The sequence below is a fragment of the Equus przewalskii genome, chromosome 15 (genome assembly GCF_037783145.1).
Source record: "Equus przewalskii isolate Varuska chromosome 15, EquPr2, whole genome shotgun sequence".
In the NCBI taxonomy this organism is placed as follows: domain Eukaryota; kingdom Metazoa; phylum Chordata; class Mammalia; order Perissodactyla; family Equidae; genus Equus; species Equus przewalskii.
Genome location: NC_091845.1, coordinates 67,618,993 through 67,642,704, shown reverse-complemented (window position 1 = coordinate 67,642,704; position 23,712 = coordinate 67,618,993). Strand labels below are relative to the sequence as shown.

General features: G+C 49.0%; 1 protein-coding gene across 4 annotated transcripts in view; it reads right to left on the bottom strand.

The window, feature by feature from the left end:
* The window catches only part of COLQ (collagen like tail subunit of asymmetric acetylcholinesterase), a 57,505-nt gene that overhangs the window by 17,126 nt on the left and 16,667 nt on the right, over positions 1-23,712 (bottom strand). The window contains exons 1-11 of one of the 4 annotated variants that reach the window (XM_070576015.1): positions 20,120-20,448; positions 12,820-12,932; positions 11,534-11,635; positions 8,323-8,367; positions 7,966-7,992; positions 6,103-6,174; positions 4,701-4,763; positions 4,181-4,207; positions 3,478-3,522; positions 3,302-3,337; positions 152-232 (exon numbers count right to left, since the gene is read on the bottom strand). In XM_070576015.1, the coding sequence (XP_070432116.1) occupies positions 152-232; positions 3,302-3,337; positions 3,478-3,522; positions 4,181-4,207; positions 4,701-4,763; positions 6,103-6,174; positions 7,966-7,992; positions 8,323-8,367; positions 11,534-11,635; positions 12,820-12,932; positions 20,120-20,195 (687 nt within the window). In that variant the 5' untranslated portion in view covers positions 20,196-20,448. Of the gene's footprint in view, positions 1-151; positions 233-3,301; positions 3,338-3,477; positions 3,523-4,180; positions 4,208-4,700; positions 4,764-6,102; positions 6,175-7,965; positions 7,993-8,322; positions 8,368-11,533; positions 11,636-12,819; positions 12,933-20,119; positions 20,449-23,712 lie in introns of those variants that run through there. The other 3 variants (XM_008544816.2, XM_070576017.1, XM_070576016.1) reach the window with 3 other exon arrangements.

Sequence of the window (23,712 nt, the reverse complement as noted above, 5' to 3'; positions counted from 1 at the left end):
GAGGTCCTCAAAGTGATGTTGCTTCTGCCCATCAGCCCAGAGGATGCTGGAGACTGGCTTTATGGAACATCTCTGATAGACTCCACCCGGCTGCCTCACCACAGGCCAGGAGGGTCTGACCGCATAGGTGTGTGAGCCCTGGGATGGTTACCTGCTTGCCTCGTTTTCCTGGTCTTCCTGTGGGTCCCCGGTGTCCTGCTATCCCAGGCTCACCCTTTGGACCCATTTCACCCTGGAAGGAAGAAAGAGATGCAAGACAGGAATTAGGGTACGTGGAGCAGGTACATCTCTACAGGTCTATCCAATCATTGGCCACGAGGGCAGTGTACTTGATGGCTCCAAATCCCTTCCAAGTGGGCTGCTCTGGGAGACTGGGAAAGTGATGAGGTCATGTGAAAGGCAGATAGGATTCTCAAGGAAGAAGAAGGAAAGGAGAAGGTTACCCTGGGTGGGTGACATTATCTGAGAAAGCCAGCTCCCAGCACCACATATTTTGTTGTCCCAAGTCACCCTCCAGAATGGCCAAAGTGGGAGGCCCCTGCATTTCAGTCACACATGTGCCTGTGACACCACAAGCTGCTAGGGAAAAATGCTTTCACTTTTAGTTGAAATTTTATGCTGTGTTTCAGTGTTTTTTGTAGCATAAATTAAAATCTATGGGTTTTTGAATGATTGGACACAGTTTTGAAACTATATGAGCAGGAACTTCCCAAAGTTCCTGCTCATGTAATGAGCTTTACTTAGGGTTGTATATTTTCCCACTCTTCAGTAAAAATTGCTTTGGGTTCCAGCTCACTTCCATTTGATTTAGATGAAAACTCTTTTGGGGAGAGATGTTCCAGACATACGTTCAAATACTCAATATAATTATTGTAAAAGGCCTGGGAAGCTATGTACACAATAGTCCTAATTGAAAAGCCCTATTTTGAACTATCAGAACCACACACACCAACTTTAGAATTCCATGGTTTGTTTGCTCTTTCATAAAACTCACGGCTCCTTTTTAGTTTTTTTTCCTTTCTCCCCATGTTCTTCTAGGATTCCAGGCCCACTTGCTGTTTCTTTGGATCATGAACCCACAGGGCATCATCCCTACCTCCAGTAATCCCTCCATGGCCCAGAATGCACTGCCAACAAGCTAAGTTTAGCAACAGCAACTATGAGAGTTTCTGTTAGTCAGCAGCCAGTGGCCATGAAGAGCTGTCCCAGCCACTCGGGGAAAACAATAAACACTGCAACAGCTTTTCACACGGAGGTCAGAAGAGGTATAACACAATGGAAAATTCCAGGGAACACCAATATACAGTAAGCCTCAAGCATAAAGCTCTGAAGTTATCCGTTGGCTCAGCTAATGTAACAAATTTGTCCCTACCCAACCTACCAATATCTTGCCTCAAGCAGAATTGTCCTTAAACCTATGCTTTCTTTCCAACCTGTCATGTCCTTCAGTATTCCAGGCAATGAGAGAGTGAGAGGATAGGATGGAGTCTACGTGGCCATGGAGATGTTTGCACAATTTTCCCCGGCTGTTTAGAACGGGCCAAAGGGTGTCTTGTTTGGCTGGGAGCAAACAGCAGCATAACAGTATCATATTTTGGAAAAGATTGTTCGAAGGAAGTGTGGCCCTTCTCTTCATCAGCTGGAAGCAGCCAGTAATTTCTTGATCTAATTTCTCTCCTAAGACCTAATTACGGTTATCATATCAGCTCTGTCTTAAATCAGCCTGCCATGAAAGGGAAAGAGAACTCTAGATGGCAAGTCTAGCAAATGGTGCAGAGACCAGAGAAGCTGTCATATTTAATTTTACAGTGTTTTATTATACTTTGATATTCACTGTTGCTCTGAATGAAAACCTAACCTAAATATTTTAAGATAAAATTATTTTTTCTCTCTTAACGTTTCCTTTAACTTGTTTATATAATTAATCTATTTATTTTTAATCCAACTCTCCACCTAGGGGAGAAGGAGCAGCGTTTTTGACAGCTTAAGACAGTTATAAACTATAATAAATTAATGTCAGATGATTGAAATTGTTTAAATATGCTCTGCTGACTGGGAGAAGGTCAGATAAAATTGTTTATTCAAATTTGGAAAATAAAACATTAAGGCGAACTTGAAAAAAACTTAGAATTCTAAGAAAGCATCCCATTTGCATGTTTGAAGAATATTATGCTTGGAGGCCAAGGTAAAAATAACAGTTTCCCGGGGGCTGGCCCGGTGGCGCAGTGGTTAAGTGCGCACGTTCCACTTTGGCGGCCCGGGGTGCACCAGTTTCGGATCCTGCATTCCGACATGGCACCGCTTGTCGAGCCATGCTGTGGTGGTTGTCCACGTATAAAGTAGAGGAAGATGGGCACGGATGTTAGCTCAGGGCCAGGCTTCCTCAGCAAAAGGAGGAGGATTGGTAGATGTTAGCTTAGGGCTAGTCTTTCTCAAAAAAAAAAAAAAAGAAAAGAAAAGAAATTAAAAAAAAGAAAAAATAAATAAATAACAGTTTCCCGTGTCAATGCCTTACAGTACAAGGAGCCACCGTTCCGATGTTAGATCAGGAGCTGTGCTCAGCGGCATTTATGCACTCTCTCTCTTTATTCTCTGACATCTCCCCTCACCAGCCTCCTCTTCCTCTTCCCCAGAACTTAACCGTAAGGATAAGTTTCAAAAAAATCTACCAGTCAATTGCCACCTCCACAATTTTTGTCATATCTGCACACTACTCTGTTATTTACTGAATGCTTTTCTTTAAACCAACTGAATTAACTCCTTTTTTAAATTAAGCCTTGTCCCAAACAAGATGTCCATGAAATCCCACTAAATATTTAACTATCAAAATAAAAAATGTTTGCTGTCACTCAGCTAAAATGACCCTGAGTACCTCTGGCAGTACGTGTGGCACCCGTGCAGGAGCGCTGAGCTGGGTGTAGTGAGCAGTGGCATTAAGCCAAAGGTACCTGCGCCTCTCACTGGGACCCTTGACCACCGCAGCTGAGATCTGTGTCCCTCGTCATAACGCGTTCTGCTTTTGAACATTACCATGGCCCTCCCAGAGGTAGGAAATGCAAAGAAGGGGCTCTCTCCACCTAGATGGGCGTCCTTTCCCTCCCACTGAACTGGAGGGAGGTCTCAGACCATCCTGCACCCTCTCACCAGCATGTTTAGCAGCTTGCTTCTCTTTCAAAGCAGAATCTTCCACGGTGAAAACCAGTTTCCTGGCCTCATGGACAGAGCGGCAGACCTCTTTTTGCTGTGCTTGGAGGGTCTAATTTGTTACGGAGGCCTATTTTTACGATTTCTAGGTACTTACTTTCTGCCCCAACATTCCAGGAAATCCCGGGAAACCCTGTAAAGAGAGCAACAAATACAGTGAACGCCTCTGAAAGAACGTGGGCGAGGGCTGTGGAAGAGCCGGGTCATTTTCAGGATGGAGCCCTGGCAGCCAGTCACTTGTGTAGTTGATCATCTCTATGCAGTGGCCATTACCTTTTCTCCTTTGGGACCCAAGTCACCCCTTTCACCTCTGGATCCCTAGGAGGAAACCACAGGAGAGAGTCAATCAGTTAATAGCATGGGGGAAAAGTGGAGCCTTTCCAACTGAAAGGTCCCTAAGCTGACACCCTCATTTCACAGGCAAAGAAACAGGCTCAGACCTTAGGTGACTTGCCCGGGGAAGGAATGCTTTGTGATCTACCTTCTATTTGGACCCCAAAGACCTCTTGCATTAATAAAGGACAACTCACATAAATTCTGGGTCCCAGATCCTCTCTCCTCCTATAAGAAATTTGTCCCCAGGTTCTGGCTGTGTTTTGGTTTGGTTTGGTTTGGTTGTTGACCGATGAGAAGGTTGTGAGGTGGAAGCTTGGTCTGAAGACACACGTTGGCCACCGTCCTCCAGCACCCCCATGCAAGCTGCGTTCATTCTCCACCTGGCACAACCTTCACTCGCTCATCTGCTCCACGGGAGGGGCACCTACCTCCATTGGGAGCTCCTCCCTAAGCCACTTGCCCTGCCTCAGGAGGCCCCTCGCTTCTCTCTCAGCCCACTGACAAGGGACAGGGGACTATCTAGGACCGGTTGCTGCAGTCGCTGACTAAAGAGAGACCTCAGCCATTCTCTGCTCATCACTGACCCCGGAGCCCATAACCCAGACCAGGTTCTGGGAAGCCCTCAGAGACAAGCACTAACCTTTTCCCCTCTGGATCCAGGGTAGCCCTAAAAAAAAGCAGAAAGTGCATTTACAACCAGCCCTGTATGACCTTTGGGTTTGGTGCAAGAGTGGAAGGAATTCCTGAATGCAGTGATGCCATGTGTCTCCACATTCCCTGGAAGTTTTACGGGGGTTGCAGCAGTAAACACAAAGATGTCCCTGAGGACTGTGTGTACACCAGGCCGAAAAACAACATTACTTGTCTTACCCCTGCAAAGGCCTGAACAAAGGTTTCCATCTGCTTTGTTGTCCAGAGGCTTGACCCTTGCTGCCCAGGAGAACAGCAGGAATGGCATCCTTATGCTCCTGGATCCCTGGGCATGACATCCCCCAAAGGGCTGGTAAAGACAAGCACTCTGGCTTTCCAGACTCTCCAACGTCTGTGACCTTCCCCAGCCCAGGATGGCAGCCCCACCCAGTCCCTGTCTTTGTAGATAGCAGCTGCTCCAGGGCCTTAGTGAGAAGACCTGGGAATGTCCATCTGGACCACACACTGACCTTGGAGCCCATTGGTCCTCTTGACCCTGGCAAGCCCGTCATACCCAGGTCACCTTTTTCACCCTGTGGGAATTAGAAGAAGAAGAGGAAAAAAAAGACCTACAGTGATGAAAATGAACCAGGAGAGTCAGGGCAAGATTGGGATGGAACTGGGGACATTGGGGCTTGTTTGTGAATCTGAAGTCCCCAAATGCCCCTTGCTCACTCCCAGGGGCCCAAGGCTCCACGATCCACACTTCATTCTGGTATTTGAGATTAAATATAAAATGAAATTGCCCCAAGGGGATCAGATCCCCAAACTGAATGCTCACTAAGATGTTGTGAGTGGACTGAAGCTTGATCTTTTCCTAGAGAGGGTTGTGAGATGGTGGGAGAGAGAGTGTGGTGGCACTGGAGCCTCAGAGAACAAGGTGACAGCACCCAAACAAACTACCCGCTTTGCTCGTTGCATAGGGTGGGGCTTTCAGACATCTCCTGTACTCTCAGCCTAGGTTTGCAGCCAAGCAGGTTCACACACTCAAGTTGCTCCTAACACACCTACACATTTGCAAACCCAACTGAACTGAGTGAAAGTTTTAAAATTCAAATTTAAATTAATTACCATTTAAGAATTCAGTTCCTTAGTTGCACTAGCCACATTTCAAGGGCTTGAAAGTCACATATGGTGAGTGGCTACCATATTGGACACCTCAGCTACATACAGTAGATTTTTATAGAAATATCCTTGGGACTTTTCCTAAGGGGACTGGAAACACAACCTTCTATTCCCATAATAAATACAACCAGTAAGCAAATCAGAGCAGAAAGTGACATTCTCTGGCCCACCTCCCGACTTCTACAGGTCACATTTCCAAGTCACAGCCTGTGCACCCAATAGTCTATGACCAACAGTGAGAAGAACATAAACAAAGGCACAGGTGTGGATGTTAGCTATCCATAACTTGCCTGAGGAAGGAGATTTCATCAGCACTTGGCAATCTCTCTCTGAATGTAGGATTTCAGTTGTTCCAGCCAGCCAACGCCCGTCCCCTCAACCCTCCGCCCCCTGCCAAATCAACACAGCAGGCCAACAGCTTCCCAGACGCCAGCCCCTACTGGGTCATCTCAGGGAAATCAAAGAGTTGCATGCTCACAGGACAAAGGAGAACCAGGGACCCTGTGAAAGAGGGGAGCAGCCTCTTATTTCTCCTCCCACAGGGTCTGAGCTGTTGGACTAACCAAGGTCTTGCAGCCCAAGTGAAGGAGGAAGTGTTTGGAGACCTCTGGGCAGTCCTCGTGTTCTCTTCTTTCCCCCTCTCTTGAGGAAGTGAGTTTCACTGACTACGTACCAGGGGCCAGGGGAGCTGCCATCTTCTCTCCTCACGCTCTGATACCATATGAGCCCTGAGAGCTTGCCACTTACCCTGGGTCCTTCGGGGCCAGGCCAGCCGACAGGCCCAGGCATGCCAGGAACACCCGGGGGGCCAGGTCTTCCCTTCAAAGACGAAAGACAAAAGTCAAGACAACTGGGTTTGTTTCCCTCCTTCCAGGAAGTAGGATTTATCTCTGGGGCCCAGAGGGGAGTATGGAGCCTCTAAGAACGGCCCCCAGGACTCCCATCCCCAACCTCCAAAGACTGGTAGCTTAAAGAGTTGAGTCACTTAGGTATAAATTAAATCCCTTGGTGTCACATTGTCTACACACAAAATCTTATTCTACTCAAGAAATGGAAAGTGGTAAGGAAGGGATTCTAAACTTCTTGGTTTTTCAATATTTATCACCTCCACTCACCCACACTCACACAAATGTCCCCTGAATTCCAATAGTTTCACCCCAAGGGTGCGGTGCACAATGGGATAGGATTATGTTTGGGCAGCAGTAGCAGATGCTGTGGGTACTCCCTTTAGATATTTTTCACCTGCTCGGCATGCCCACCCCACAGCGGCTACCTTCCTTTCTTCTACAGCTCATTCCTGCAACCTGCAACTGTGGAGTTTGCCTGTGGGCAATTGGGGTTGCCCAGCAATTTATGTACTTCCCCTTCCTGCAGCTAATAGCCCAGCCCCCTTACCTCAAGGCAGGATAAACTGTATGGTGCAATTCACACTCCCAAGCTGTCCTAGAGATGAGGCTGAAGCTGGATATCACCTGATACCACATCCATGCTGGGCTTCTTCCCCCACCTCATCCGGCTCCCCCCTCCTCTCAGGCTCCTCTTGAGAGAGCTCCCTTAATAATTAATTCACTTGCACATGGCATGTGCCATCTCTGTCTCTGCTTCCAAGGAACCCAACCTAAGCCAGGGGCTATGGGAGAGTGCACACTGTAAGAGATTAGGAGCAGGGATTTGGGGCTATCCTGACCTCTGCACCCACTGGCTAATTTCACAGTAGGCCTAGCTAGACATGTGGAAGGCTTAGCCCCTAAACTAGAGATCACAATGCTGGTATGTGTATTCATTTCTACTCTTGCCACCCACATTCATGGCAGACATCACTTATCAATTATGGCCCTCGTTAGTTCTGAGCATGGAAACCATACCAGAATCCCTTCCAGCCCAGCCCTTCAAATAGCCACTGTGCCTTGGCTGGAGTTGTCATTTGTATCCTAAAGGGCTGTAACTTTGCCTTGAAAAGGTCTGTTTGAGGCTCTTATTGATAGTGAAACCATTTGTATAAAACTTAACCAGAAAAATAGTAATTTATATTTAGAACTATAAACATCTTTCTTGGGCAAATTTTTGTATCTCTTTCTACCACCAAGACCCAGAATTTCACTTCCAGTATCTATTGACTGTAGCGAGTGGTTGCTGGTTTACTCCTTCCTGACACAAAGGAGAGTCTTGATAACATGTGTTTGGTTCACTCAGAGTCCTTGCAACCTTAAGCAACTCCCATTTATTCCAGCTGGGCCAAAAAGCAAAAGCCATTTGTTTCTATCTGTTTGGTACTTTATTCCAGTTTAATCAAACAGACAGTGAGAGTCATTTTGTGCCGCTGGCTGGGGCCTTGAGGGGTTTCTCTGATGGATGGCAGGGTGAGATGATCAGAGACTGGGGGAAATTTGGCCAGGCTTGGCAGCCTCTGGAAGAAGTCATGAGCAGGCTTCAGCTTCCAAATGAAGGAGTGGGCAGAGACAGCAAGGCTGCTACTGTCAACATCAGGATGGCAGTGCCATCATTGTCCACTTGGGTACTGGGGGCTGTGAAAGCACATTGGTAGCTCCCCCACCCCTAGGAGTGCACATACACACATACACATGGAGCACAGAACAGCATGGACCATACCTTCCTTCCTGGTCGGCCAAGCTCCCCCTGTGGATGGAGAAGACGGGTAAGCCGAGGCTGCTTTGGAAGAGAAGTTCTGGAAGCAGAGGGCTTGGTAAGGCTGATGACTGGGCATGATCATGTGGCTTGGTCACTTGGCCACTCACAGCATCCCTGCCATCTCACTGGGCCAGCTTGAAATACACCAATGGGACTCCATACCTGCAGCAGCAGCCCAGTCATCATGGAGCCTAGCCTCACACACTAAGGCTGAATTAGCGCATGGTTTAAAATATCAACCAGAAAATTCTTAGTGGCACCCCCAGAAAACAGGCTGGAATTACCAAGAAGAGGTAGGTCGACGAAAGTGGCTCATACCTTTTCTCCCTTTGGTCCTGTCTTGCCAGGAAGCCCCGGTGGACCCTACACAATCAAGGGAAGAAGTGAAGAAAGTACACATCAAACCAAGGCAGGACCGGTGGTGAGGGAGGCAGGACTGGGAGGGGGGTCTTGGGGTACAGGGTTCCTATAGCAGTCTCCTTCTCTAAGTAAACTGAGGGCTCCAGGGACCCCATGAAGGACCCTCTCGTGCCTTCCAGCACATTCTTCTCTTCTCTATTCCTCTTCTTCCAGCTGTCTCTGAGCTGTGTTTCCAGTGGTTGTAACACACTCATGTCTACTCTCTGTGATTTTAGTTTTCTCCCTGGAACCCTTGTGTTGCCAGGAACATCCTGAGCCTTTGGTGAGAGCAACTAGAGAGTCCTGAAGAAATGCTGTCTGCTGAAAAAAAGATGCTTCACCACCACTCATGTCTTTTCTGCTCCTCTCACCAAGCTTCCCTGGGGCCCTGACAAGAGGGAAGTTATGCTTTGCACATAGAAGCAGTCGACTTAGAAATTCCCAGGGTGAATCAATCTTTGGGTACCAGGTACAGAAAAAGTCTTCTTTCTTTAAGATGTTAAGAATGTGGGCAAGTAAATAGTGCATTTTTGACCCATTACTCAGCCACAGGAGTGGGGCAGACTCCAGCTCAGGGACCCTAGCACCCATTGCACTAAAGCTTGGCACACCCACAACAGAACACAGCTAGCTGCTTTCTGCTCACACCCCTGTGAAATGCTCAGCTGGCTAACTGTTTTCCAAAAGCCCCAGAAGAGCAGAGAGGAAATCCATCAACCCCCCCAGGCCACTACTTCATCTCCAAGATCTGCAAGTGAACAGGCCTAATACAAGGACTGTTTGAAATAGGATTTCTATGAGACTTGTCCAAATGACAAACACCCCCCTCAGCCAGTGGTCCCCAAGTGTATCTGCACGTTAGAATCCCCTGGGGGATCTTTTAAAAGTCCCAAAGACCAGGCCAGAGCCCAGGCCAACTACATCCCAATCTCAGGGAGAGGGGCACAGGCCTCAGGACTTTTTGAAGCTTCCAGGAGATTCTAATGTGCAGGTAAATTTGGGAATTGCCGTCTTTGGTTTATTTTCCTTCTGTTTTGGGGAGGGAAGGAAGGAGAGTTTCCATCCCATTCTCTTCTGATTCCCAAGCCTTGGTTTTATCCTTTTCTTGAAATGGCCTGGAACTGTTTTACCAGGCCATTGTGTTCCAGCTCAGTGCTTCTCAAAGTCTGACGTGCAGGGGATTCACTCAGGGATCTCGTTAAAATGCAGATTCTGATTGGCCGGGGGTGTGTGTGGTGGGGACAGGATGAGATTCTGCATTTCTAACAAGCTCCCAGAGGAGGCTTATGGTGCTGGTCCACAGATCTCACTTTGCGTGGTGACCGCACTCACACTGTGTTCTAAAGGAACGGAGGTGGCTGCAAAGTCCCCCGGAGTTGGGCAGCACAGCCTCCATGTGACTCAAAGCAGATTGCGTGAGTTTAGGGATGTGCAAGTGTGACAGGAGAGCTGCTGGTCTGAGGCCCACAGAGAATGCCCCTCTCTTTCCCGTGTCTGTGGGTTCTCACACCCTCTGAGAGCTGTGAGCGTGGCCTGCGGGAGGTGGGAAGAGAGACACCCTCCAGAGACGTGTTCCTCAGGATGCCCATCGTGTCTTTCTGCAGACTTAGCTCCTCTGTGGCAGCCTCTGGCCAACTCGGCATTCAACGTCCTGTTTTCTTTATTGCACTCAACAAATATTTATGGAGAACCTTCTACAACCCATGCACTGGTGTAGACTGGGCACACAGTACGTACAAGATAGACAACGCCACTGCTCTCATAGACCCTGCTCTCATTGACTCTTTCTGTCAAGAGCCAGACAGTAAATGGCTTCGGCCATGCCTCTGATACAGCACCTCTGTCACAACTACTCGGCTCTGCCCTCGTAGGGCAAAAGCAGCCAGAGACAGTACAACTTTGACGACAAAGACAGGCTGCCGCTGGATTTGACCCGGGGGCCATAGTTTGCCAACCCCTGCCACGGAGCTTACATTTCACAGAGGGGAGACCAAAGGGACCAGGGACAAAAAACCAAATAAGAAAACTATGACAGCATGAGAAAATTATGCAGAGAATTAAAATAGGTCATTGGGATGGAGAGTGATGGAGAAGGCTACCGTAGCCTGAGTGGTTGAGGAAGGCCTTTCTGAGGAGGCGGCGTGTAAACTGAGTTCCTAGTGACAAAGGAGCTGGCCATGGTAAAACCTAGAGGGAAGAACATTCCAAACAGCCGGAGCCACAAGCACCAAGGACCTAAGGCTGGAAAAAGCGTGGGAGCTTGAGGACTCAAGAGACACACTGTGTCTGTGTCAGTGGACAATGTTGGTTGTACAAGATGACATAAGAGATACAGCCTGGGCCCCCTCATGTGGAGCTTTGTAATCCAGGGTGGGAGTTTGTCTCTTAGTCTTCCCATGATGGGAGCCACAGGAGGGGTTACCCAGGAGGGGTGACATAATTCCTAAGGCACTTGGGGAACTGACTGCTCCTGTACCCTCTTTCTTTTCTCCATGGAAGGCCCAGCGCCCCAGGCCAGGGAATGTTCCTCCTCGATGGAGCCCCTCTCCCAGTCAGGCCCAAGGAGCTGGGAGTCTGTGGGACAGGGTCTTTGGAGGGTACTCTTGTTTGCCTAGAAAATCCTTTCTCTAGCATTTTGTCTGCTCCTCACTCTTCCCTTTAGCTTTGGTGGGGAGAGGTAGGCTGCTTGGGAGCAGTATCTGGGGGCCAAATGAGCTCAGGATAATAAGTTCCTGTTTGCTTCCACTTTCCTGCACTGCTTGGAGGCTCCTCTGGGTCCCCTGGTGGGGTCAATGGTCACATAAAGGGCAACCCATTGTCATCAAGTGTTTGTCTGATGATAACTATAATTATAACCACATCCATCTAGGCAGAACTCCGTTTGGTCCCCCTCAAAATCCAGTACTGCAGGGGCACTTATTGTCCCCATGGCAGAGATAAGAAAGTCAAGGCTGGCGGACAGAATTCACCTGGAGAAGAACCAGTGTTCTATGCATGTGGCTCTGGAGGTGGAGAAGGAAAAACAGCCCCCATATCATGCTAAGAGGAGCAGCCCTAAGAGGCTCTGCCCAGCAGGCTTCGCTGCTCTGAACAGAAGACAGCGGGATGGGGTCTGGAGGAGTGCACCCACCTGGGGGCCGGGAGGCCCAGGGGAGCCAAGTGACCCTTGCACGCAAGGGGACTGCGCGGTCTCGAGTTCCAGGATGAGATTGTTCATGTCTGGGGAGAGAAGCTTCAATGCAAAGCAACACAGGGTTATAGGTCAGACTTGGGGGACAAAAGAAGAGTCACCACGCTGGACACAGAACTGCCCCATAGTCCAGCTCCTAAAACTGGCACTTCCCTAATACCCCAATGGGTGTCCCAAGAAGACGACCTTCAGGGCCACCAGTTTCTATTCTCTCATCCGCTCTTGAGATGTGCCTGGCTTGAATGGATTACAGAGATACAATGGCCACTTTGGATGGAGTTAGGAAGCTCATTTCTGGGGACTTTATCCAATGTCTAGGACAACACTGACCAATAGAAGTAAAATGTGAGCCGCCAGTGTGAGCCACATAGGTAGTTTAAAATTTTCTGGTAGCCACATTAAAAAGGTAAAAGGAAACAAGTCAAATTAATTTTAATAACATATTTTATTTAACCCAATATACCCCAAATATTATCACTTCAGAATATGCTCAATATAAAAAAATTACTGAGATATTTTACATTCTTTTTTTCACACTGTCTTCAAAATCCAGCATGTATTTTATACATCCAGCACATCTCAACTCAAACTAGCCACATTAAAAGTGTTCAATAGCCACATATTGCTAGTAACTACTGTATTGGACAGTACAGGTCTAAGAGTTTCTAGAAAGATCTGTGAATTCCAAGTCCCTAGAATGCCCCAGTCTGTTGTTTTTTAGGTCAGCTTCCCAAACCCTGCTCTTTTCCTCACCTTTTCCTTTATTTTCAAATTCTGTTCCCTCTCACAACTCATTATGGCTACAGGAGGACCATTTCCCGTGTCACTTCATGGAAATTGTCCATGTTAGATATGGGCTGTGGAAGGGAATTTCATAAATACTTGGAGAGAATGAGTACAAAAGAGGAAATTCCATATCTGAGCAGCTGATGGCAGCCCAGAAAGTTATAAATTCATCTCATTGTTTCCAGGAAGATGAGGCAGTTTGCCACATGCAAGTCCCTGCTGAGAAGAATCTCCCTCCGTAACCTATTTAAGACAGTGGGAGAATGGACACACACCAGAAACCGAAAAACGTCCATCCAGGGCTCAGCGAGAAAAGGGTTGGTCCCTCAGAAAAGCTTCTGGAGGCAGCTCAATTCGAGTGGTGGGGCAGCGGGGTGGGGCTGTGCAGTGGGCACCGACCAGCCGCATTTCTGTTCTCTCACGAGTCCTAAGGTACTCACCGGACTTCGGCCCCCTCTGAAGAATGGTGGTGGGAACAGTGGGGGTGGAGGGGGCGTCAGCAGGCAGCATGCTTTGTGGCTGCCACGCTTCTTCTGATCCAGGCCGGGAAGGGCTGTGCAGAGAAAACTGCTGCTCATTAGCATGGGGTCAGTGCTATCGGGCCTATGTCATGCCCACCAAGCCAAAGGGAGACCCACGTGGCCACCCAGACTCCCACATCTGATTTCTAACCATTAGATGTGAGCGTAACTCCTGTTTGCTACTTGGCGTAGTCCTCCCTGGCCCTTGCTAGATTAAGGTGGTTAATAAACGAGCAGAGGTTATGAACGCTGAGACTGTTATAAGGTCCATTTCCCCTTCTTCAGAGACTGACTTGTCACTTTGTAGATGTGGCAAAGAGTGCAAAGTTCAAAGGGACTCCTAATGTGCCCCAGTAGCTGAGGAGAAGGAAGTGTTTGTTAATAGCTTTGATGTTGTTCTCAGAAGGAATTGTTCAGCCAGGGCGGGAGGTAGCATGATTACAAGAGACCTGGAGCCATGATTTCAAACACATATTTGACACCAGGCTCTACACACACATTCGGTGTCACCCATGCTCACTAGAGAGTTACACTTTAAAGTCTCAATGCATAGATGGTGAGGAGATGAAGGGAGGGCCCTGAACCCTTGTAGTTTCATTGTCACATGGAGTCTCACATTGTCACACGTTCAATGTCACATGTGACATTTTCACGTATACAATGTTAATATATGTTCAACGTTGAAACTTACAAAAAGGACATAGATCGAAAGTATATAGCCCAGTAGATTTCTACAAATGAACACACCGTAGAAACCAGCACCTGGATCAAGACACAGACCACAGGACTCCCCAGCCTCCAGAAGCCCCGCCAGCTCCTCTCCAATCTCTGCGCTGCTCCCTCCCCACCACCCTGACTTCTAACCCTAGGGATTCATTGTGCCTGTTTGGGGACTTTATATGAATGGAATCATACAGTATGAACTCTTGTGTTTGCCTTCTTTTGCTCAACACAGTGTTTGTGGGGGTCATCAGGTGGTTGTTTGTAGTAGTTACTGCTGAATAGAGGTCCACTGTGTGACTAGACCACAAATCCTTATCTATTCTGCTGCTGCTGAACTTGGGGTTGATACCACTCCACACCCACCAGAACGGCTAAAATGCAAAGGAAGGAAAATAGCAATGTTGGCAAGGCCGGAGAACGACAGAACTCTCATACATTGGCTGGAGAGGGTATCAATTGGTTCACCCTCTTTGGAAAACTGCTCAGCATTGTCTACTAAATCTGAATATAGGTGTACATTATAGCCCAGCAGTTTCCCTCTTAGTTATTTACCAACAGAAAAGTGGGTGCGTGTTCACCAGAACACATGTACTAGAATATTCATAGCCATAATACCCACAATTGCCAAAAGCTGTAATTTTCAGTTCCCAGTTTTGGTCCCATGACGGTACCCTCACCTCCACCCTTTCACCAAGCCTCTGACCTCACAGAAGACGGGCGCGTCATCCACCACATGCCTCTCAACTCTGAACCCAGTTTTCAGTCTTGTCTCCCAGGGACCAGTGCTCACCTACGTTTCCACCCTGTGTTCCAGGACCTGCCTTCAGACATCAGGCAAGTGCTGGGTGCTCCCCAGAAGTCATCAGGTTGTGCAGGCCACTTGTGTCAGCCCCAGAGCTCCCAGGAATGGTCGCTCCATGCACATCCACACCCTCACACCTTCAATGGAAGAGCATTTCACTGGCCTGGGCCAATGATCCTCAGCCCTCTCAGATCCAATGCCCATTTTTGTGAGAAATATTTTGTAAAGACACCTTCATTATCCTGAAATGAAATTCATAAATAACACAGCATACCTATGCAATTTTTAAAAATCAATATAATGCTGTGAATGTAATATAAAAGATATAAGAAAAGCAATTTATGATAGAAAAATGTATCTTTTGATTGTAAGTGGTCAGGCACAAGTACATCAGAAAACACGATATAGTTGGATATTTACACCGACCCATGGACTCACAGAGAATGTGACAGCTACAAATACAGGTCGTAGCATCGGCAACTCAAATGCTACAAGGGGTGCGTCCACCATGTGAAGTGATTTTCTCAAATGATAAACCAGACTAGGTAACACTTCAAACTGAACAAAGCCCAATAATTACTCAGTAGCTGTAGTCTCAGAAAACTCAGTTTAATATTATAGTTCAAAAAATGTTGATGTGAAGGAGAATTAGGCTCTAGGATGAGATAATTATATACAGGTATGAATATTCCATGTGACATTTCCAAGACCTGTAGGACATGGAACCATTCTTGGTGCATGATTCTGTCCCACCCATTGCAGGCCACCCCTCATCCCGGGCCCAGCTCAACAAAGGCAGTGATGCCACCCACCCCAGCCGTTGTGACAACCGGAAATGAAAATTTCTGAAGTGGCTCTGCGAGAAACAGTTGGCTTATCCCATACTTTGTGATTGGCTTGGTCACAAATGGTTCCACAGAATCTGGCACCGCAGCACCAAGGCAGCATCTGCCCCCCCCCCCCCCCCCGCCCCGACCCGGCCGTGTAAGTTAACAAGGAATCAAAGGAATTTAGAGAAGCAAGAAAGAGGCGATTGCCCGCTGGGAGGGACATGGAAGGCTTTCTGGAAAAGGTGGCATTCATGTTGGTTCTAGAAGATGAGGGAAGAATAAGGCAGAAAGTTTTCCAGACTCAGGAAATATCTGGGGAAGTCATGGGTACTTGAGCAAAGCCTTGAAGGCCTGGATGGGGAGAGGGTGATGGAAGGAAGGAAGACTCCATGTTCCAGTAGGGACATGACACTTTCCTTGTATTTCTCTCCCTCTTCCTCCTCCCTTCTCTCTCCCTCTTCTCTTTCATGCTTCTTTCTGTGCATCTGTTTCCATTCTATCTTCTTTAGCATTTTCACTCTCCCCATCCCCCCATGACGGCTGACCAGTCTTGCTTCAACTCTTTCATCTCTTTTGGCTGGAACAGCCCTCTGTGGCTCTTATTTCAAACATCCATGGCAGGGACTCTGACTGCTCTGCTCATCTTTTCCAGCCAAGTTCAGGTCGCTGGGACAGCCGAGCAGAACCCACCCAGGCCAGGTCTTCAGCGGGATCTCTGGATCTGTTGCTGCTCAATTGAGGCTGTGGGAGAAGGTTCTCTGGAAGGGGGCAACGGCAGGCAGGCACCCCGTATATGTTAAATATAGCACAGAGGCAAGACGTTTCAAGGTGTTGGTCTAAAGGGAAAGGAGGCTCTTGAAAGAATAGTTGGGAGTGGGGAAGGCTGGAAAGTTGGTTCGGGGCTAGACAGTACAGTTTTTGATCGCCCACAGAAAGGTTTGGGCTTTATTCAAAGAGCAGTAGGGAGCCACAGAAGGTGCTGAGTAAGGGAGTGACAGGATCAAAGTGGCAGTGGAAAGGACTGTGTGCAGGAAAGGTGGGGTGAGGAGAGCTTGGAGAATGGGGAGCAGGCAGCAGGCCGGATGTGCAGGTGGCCTGTCAGGGCCAACACTGGCATGGAAGCAATGAGGACAAAAAGGAAGGGGCCGATGCAGACATTCCTGGGGAGAAAGAATCTGGGGGCCAATGTGCTGCAGGAGTGGAAGAGGAGGAAGACTCAAGGGTGGTTTTGATGCTACAGGGGACCTGGGGCAACAGTGGTCAGAGGAGGAGACGGGAAAGTCCGAGGAGGCACCAGTTTGTGGGCAAAGCTGCCAAATTCAGTGTTAGACATTTGTTCATTTGAGCACAGGCTTTACCAGGCACTGGGCTGCCTCCACCAGGAAGCTTTCCTTGATTCCCAGGCCAAACTTGAAGGGTCCTGCTATGCTTTTCTCCGGGTTTGCCTGATGTTAGCTCTTATCCATGGGGTGGAACTGTCTCCTTGTGTCTCTCTGGCGAAACTGTGCTTTCTGGGAGGACGGGAGCCACTTTTTATCCCTGCATCTAGCACAGGACTTGGCATACACTGGGTATTCCACAAATGTTTGCTGAATTAATTTAAAAAAATTTTACTATATGCCAGGGCCCATGTAAGTGCTTTGCACGTATAAATTCACCTAATCCTCAGAGCAACCCTGAGAGTTAAGTACTATTATTGTCATCAACATCATCACCCCCATCTTACAGATCAGTTAACAAAGTCAAAGAGGTGAAGCAACTTGCCCAAGGTCATGCAACTAGTAAGCGCCAGAACCAGGAGTCCTTCCTCTCAATCTCCGTGCTATGACTGCATGGAGGTGGAAATACAGGTCAGGAGCCAAGAAGGCGGCGAGGTGGCCCCTAACAACCACCTGAGACCTACAGTATCAATGCTCTCCACCCAAGCCCACCAGGAACGCACCTGAGGTTGAACAAAGCTGGCTTTCTTGACTCATCGCCACAGGGAGGGTGCACACCAGGGGAACCGTGGGGCATCTCGGCGAGAGGGTGTGAGAAAGGATTTATTCTAGGATTTAGGCTTTTGCTAGGTGATGCTGGGCGAGACGATGAGGAGGCACGGTCTGGCTCTGCTCTGGATGGGTTGCTGTGGGGAAGCAAGGGCTAGTCTATGACTGAGTATCTGAACTCTTATCTGGACGAGGAGAAGACCGGAGCGAGACCGAGGCTGTGATGGTCAAGAAGCAGCGGTCACTCACGATCACGGAGAAAGGGATAGTTGGTCATCTTTGTGGTTTACGATAGTCTTGGTTTGTCTGTGTCCGATGTGGTTACAGGGTGGCCTTGTTTTTGTCCTGATCCATCAAAGTCACAGAGTGGCCTTGACACGTTCCGTGAAACGGTGTATGTTCAACAGGAGGACACCATGGCCTGGCTGTGAGTGGCAGCCCTACTCCAGCTGTCATGGGCTGCTGTTCTCTTTCTCTGTGGTAAGATAATATGGCTGTATTGTTACAAAACTTGCCTTCTCCTCAAGTTTCTCCAAGTTTCTTTCCTGGAGTGTTGAGTAGGCTAGGAGTGGGCAGCTTCCGTTGCTCCTCCCTGCCTGGGGCGTGTGGAGAAGCTGGCAGACACGCACCAGCACTCCAGAACCCTCCCTGCAACCTGGGGCTGCAGGCTCCTTTGCCTCTGTTTGGCCTCAGCAGACAGCTAAGCGCTGAGGCTATGGTTTTCCGCAAAGCCTCTCCCAGCCAGGAGCACCTGGGAGGCTGGCAGGTTCACAGGGCTAATTTGCACGCCTCACCATTTATTTTTCCAGACCATATATGGCCTCCAATGCCTCCCTTCACCCCACACCCTGTGCGGCCTTCTACTGTTGAAAGATCTGTATCACTGAAAGCAATCACTTCTCTCATTTCTTCCTGGAAACCAGAGAACTCCTCAGTGAAAACAAAGCATCAGTTGCTTTCCTGTTGAGGCATCCGCATTGTTCCTCCCTCCTTGGCCCTCCCCGCCCTTTCCTCCTTGACTTAACTTCATTTTCAGCAGGTGAAGACTGGCTATTTCTGCCCGCCCCCCCAACTCCCTGGAGATATTTGTTTTTAGCACAGTCTAGTTTATTTACAGCTCATTCCAGCTCAGAATATTTCCATCAGGTGGACGTGTTTGGGAACAGCTTCCTCCCCACCCCTCCCTCCCAGTCAGCTAAGCCAGGACTTCACATGTCTATTTTGGTGTCATCCAAGTGGCCTGTGGGTCTCTCTCAGGACTCTGCTGCCCCCGTGGAATCATGTCTGAGCTCAGGGCCCAGCCTGGAGAAGCCCCAGCAGACTCTGTTGTAATGGAAACAATCGTGTGTGTGTGTACACGGGGCCTGCAGAAACCTGGGTGCGCTACGTGGCTCCACCCCAGGCAGCTGCCTTGGAAATGCCAACTATCACAGAATTTCAGGACCCCTTGCCCTGACTTAAAGACACCAAGGTCATATTGATGTGGCCACTGCAGTGCCAAATCATGGGTAAACAATGCTGAGTCTAGCACAGGCTTTTGGCGAACTTTTGGGGGGATTTTTGCTGTTGTTGATGTTGGCTTTGCCCTTTGGACTCAATACCCACTTGACTCTTGGGTAAATCCTTGGAAAGTGATTCGCTCCAACTTAGTCTTGGAAATATAGGGGCGTGGATCAAAGAGTGCGAGTCTGAGTGCAAGTGATGCTGCAACCTGGCATGACTCCCTTCTTCAGTCTGAGACTCGGTTTCCCCATCTGTACCACAAGGAGTTTGGCCCAAACCATCTCCAAAGTCCTCTTTGTACATACAACACCAGGATCACCACTGTGTCCATCTGGATCTCCCACTCACAAGACCAGCCTGTCAACAGGGTACTCGAGAAAGCCTTTCCCCATTTCTGCCTCTTTTTTTTTCACCAAGCAGCACCCCCTCAAATCAAGCAAATGTGCCATTAGAAGCCACCAAAGGAAAGAAGTGACATAAACATCCTGCCTTTGCAGGCTGGGAAAATTACAGGTGCAGCCATACGCTCACTATTCTGCAACGGCTCATGGAGTTGATAGACTGTTCTACTTCCTGCTTCCTCCTCCTCCTGCTTTGGGCCATGCCCTGCCTGTTGGAACTTGCACCAGAAGGAGCCCAAGGAGAGGAGAGGTGAAGGGCACACGCTCTGCGACATCACTAAGTGTTCTGACCATGAGTCGGATGGCTCAGCTACAGTGAAGTTCTCACGTTAACTGGCTGTAACTTGCCTGCTTTTCCCTGATTCATGTATTCCGGAGTTGGCCTCACCAACAGCTTTCCTTCAAGCCCCACCCCTATCACCCCTGAAAAACAAATTCTGATCCTAAAAGTTGAAGGTATTCCAACTTCTCTGAAAGGCACGTTAGGAGTCGGCCGTCTTGCAATTCGCTCTGAGCAGGCATAGGGGGCAAGGGAGGACACAACCTACAAAGAAAACGATTAGGCCGTTTGGTGGCTTCTGCCCGTGGGACAGTGAGCTGCATGACCCCAAGCCAGTCAGCCCGGACAGTGATGGAGAGCATCTCTCCACCCGCTGCCAGGGGCAGCCCCGGACCACAGAACACGATGTTGCTTCAAAGCCAAGAGAGCAGCAGCTGCCAGCCTGCCCCTCCGAAATCAAGGTCACAAGAGGAGCACACACAAGTGCACACACACACACGCACGCGTGGATGCCAAGGTCCCCACAGACTCCACTGTCAAACCCCTTTATGGTGCAATTCCAACACTGCTGAGAAGTTTAAGATTTAAAGGCTACCGAAACTCCCAGAACCAGTCAGCTGTCTGAGAGTCTTTTTTTCCAAAACCGCACATGCACATACAAGCGCACGCACACACACATTCACACAACTCACCCCAGCAGCAAGCTGAGTAACAGAGCAATCCTGAAATGGTGAGCAGATGAGTAAGGCTGAGTGATGGGCCCGTCATTGTGGGCCACCCCCAGGGCCGACTGGCCGCGGAACACAGCCAGCAACAGGCTGAGATTTGTCACGCCCCCGAGCGCTCCCAGCGCCTGGCCTGCTGGGCATCTGGGGTGGGAGTCGGCCAATCCCTGCCTTGGTGTTGCGTCTGCCCCAGATGCCAGGGGTCCAGAGGCCAGCGCTGAGCTCCTGGGAGCAGGAACGGGGAGGCAGTGCTCCGGCCTCTCAGGAGCCTGCACTAGGCTGGGGAGAGAAAGTGTGCCCCTGGCCCAGAGGAGGAGGTGAGGGTGGGAGCCTGGCAAACTGATTGCCCCCGTGAGCAGCTAGGAAACGAGTGTGATGCATCAACAGGCTGCTTTTCACACGGTGCAAAAACTGCCCTGTCAATACTGTTCTGGCAAGCCTCAAAGGCACCCCCACCGCCATGGGCCTGGAGGGAGGGCGCCCTCCTCTGCCTCAGCGAAGGTCTTCACTGCCAGGATCCCTCAGCTTTCATCACGCCTGTGCCAAGGTGCTGCCAACCAAGCCAAACTTAATTCAAAAAATATACATATGTATATACTGTATTTCCAAAGGGCCCGCAGAGCAAACCTTTTTAGATGAAGCCTGCCTGTAAGCTAATAAAGCGGCATATATGAGATACACGTGGAAATCTGCTGACACTTTACAGGCGTACCCAATGCACACTCACGATATTCCAGATCATGAAAGACAAGATTATTAGTACTTAGCAATAAGCACTGTTGTTTTGACCGGCTTAGTGAAGACCATAAGCTATAGCAGGAGTCTGCAACTTCTTCTGGAAAGAGCCAGATAGTAAACATTTTAGGCTGTATGGGCCACATGGCCTCTGTCGCAACATAACTCTGCAGTTATCCACAAAAGCAGCCAGAGACAGTGCATAAAAGATGGAGTGTGCCTGTGTTGCAATAAAACTTTATTACAAAATAGGAGGCCAGCTGGACCTGGCCCACAGCTGTAGTTCACTGAGCCCCGAGCAACAGCTTCCCAAAGAAAGGAGAGTTCCTGTGTTCATTTACTGCTTCATTCATTCAGAAACACACTCTCCTCAGATGTGTGCCGGACACTGACTAGACACATTCCTGCCGTCTGGCTGTGACGGTCAGTGTCGTGGAAAGAGTAGGGCAAACTTGGAGCTGGAGTCCTGGTTTTGCCACTTCCTAGCTGAACGACGTTGAGGAAGTTATCCACTCTCTCTGAGTCTCAGCTTTCTTATCTGTAAAGCGGGTATAGCGAAACACACCTCGCTAGTTTCTTGTGAAGATTAGAGCTAAGGCTTTTGGGGCTCCTGGCACAGAGTAGGGGCTCTTTCACCAACATTTTCGTAGATAACTATCATACAAGGTAGAAAAAGAGAAGTGGCTAACATGGGGCTGGGGTGTCCAGAGGGATTTACAGCAGGAAGTGATGGGTACCAGTTGGGGCAGGGGGCTACAAGTGAGCAATCAGGGAAAGCTTCCTGGAAGAGGTGGCATTTGCGTTGAGCTTTGAAAGCAGAGAGATTTGCTGGTACCAAGGTGGGAGGAGTCAGAGAGGAAAGAGTTAGGCTCTGTTCCTTCTCTGGGGCATTTCCCTCTGTTCTTAGAAACACAGGGTCTAAGACGTCAGGGAAAGCAGCACGGAGGGCATGAAGTGCTCAGTCCTGGATCCCAGACAGTTGCAGAAACACCATCTGCATCCCATTTTCGTAAATTCCCCCATGCTGGGTCATATTCCTGCAGCTCTTCATTTTTCAAACCTCATTTCAAAATGAGCATTGACTTTCTTGCATTTGGCATCAAGCTTTTCCTTAAAAGGTTTACACATGCGAAACATTCAGCTATACTTTGTTTCATTATTGTAAAAACAAAGGCGACTGGACTAGACAGTCGCTGAGATTTGGCTAGCTCTGCGGGTGTCTGCATCTCTCTTTTGAACCTAACGACTCAGGCTCACAAACCTCTCTTTCTGTCTTTCTCCTTTCTATGCTTCTCTTTTTCTGCAACTCCCTTTCCTGTCTCAGTCCCATTCTCTCTGTCTCCCTATCTCTTACGTTGTCTCATTCTCTGTCTCTGTTTCTCCAAGCATCAACAGTTGAATTTCCTTAAGCCAAGTGCCTGGATGTATGCTTGACTACTGTTACCTGCCCTTCAGCCAAGCGTGCCAGCCTGGGATTAGGGACCCTGGTCTCCAGCCCTGGTGTGGCCAGTAACTTGCTATGTGACCGTGGATAACTCACTTCCCCACTGGGCCTTGGTTTCCCCAAATGTAAAACGGGAGCGTTGCACCAGATGAGCTCTACGCCCTTTCCAGCTCTGGCTTCTACCGGGGGCTATGACTCCTAAGACACAAATGGTCCTTCCTAGGGGCCCTGGACACGGATGGAGGATCACTCTCGCCCCCTCTCCCCTAGAGAGCAATCCTTGCCCCGGAGGCCGCCAGCCTGCTGAGTGGCTCAGGTTCCTTGCCCAAGCACCAGCTCACCACAGCAGAGCTGCCTGCGAAATCTAATTCATAATAAAAGTTTCCGGGGCCTTCCTGCAGCTGTCAGCAGGTGTCATATTCACAGTATTTTGTCTTAATTGCAGCTCTGGGATTTATCAACCAGGCCAGAAGACCACTTCTGGAATACTGCCTCTCTGGGCACTGTTCCAGAAGTTCCTGTCCCCACTGTGGCCACAGGCAGGACTGTTCCCTGCTGATCCCCACCAGAGTGGAGTCTGCTTAGTGTCTTCCCCCTTCTGTGTCTCCCACCCCTGCTGCACACAGACATGCCATGGCTTGGATAACTCAGCACCCTTCCCAAGGACCCAGAGCTCCCAGTGTGAGGCAAAGACAACCACGTGTCTGAGGGCAGAGCTTAGGGTCCCACCAGCCCCAGGGCACCTCAAGTCTGCTGTCACCTCCCCAAACCTGGGCAGGCAGAGAAGTAGGTTGGAGGACATGGGTTCTACCTTCCCACTGACAAAGACTCTCTCTTTGACCAAACTTTGATCACGCTCTCAACAAGGCCACGAACTTGGGCATCCGTGTTCATCCTCACAGAGACCGGTTTTAGCAAGAGTTCTGCTAAGCCAGTGTAGAGAGAATCCTCACCCTTGATATCTGATCACACTCAAGATATCTGATCAAATTCCTCATCCACTCCCCACCCCCTTGATATCTGATCACCCAGGCCTGCCTTCAGCAAGGATCCTGTTAAGTGGGTTTAGCAAGAATTCCCCTCCCCTTGACATCTCCTCTTAGTGATTTTCTATCCACCCATGCCCCATCACACTCCTCAGTTATAAATCCCCACTTGCTCCTGTTGCATTCGGAATTGAGCCCAATCTCTCCTCCCTATTGAGATAGCCTTGCCACCAATGGCAATAGTCTTAAACAAAGTCTTCCTTATCATTTTGACAAGTGTCAGAATAATTTTTTCTTTAGCATGACCTCCAGATTGACTGTTTTACTCAGGGGAGCCCTATACAGATTCTACTTCAGCCCACAAACATTTATTGAACACTTACTGTGTGTCAAGT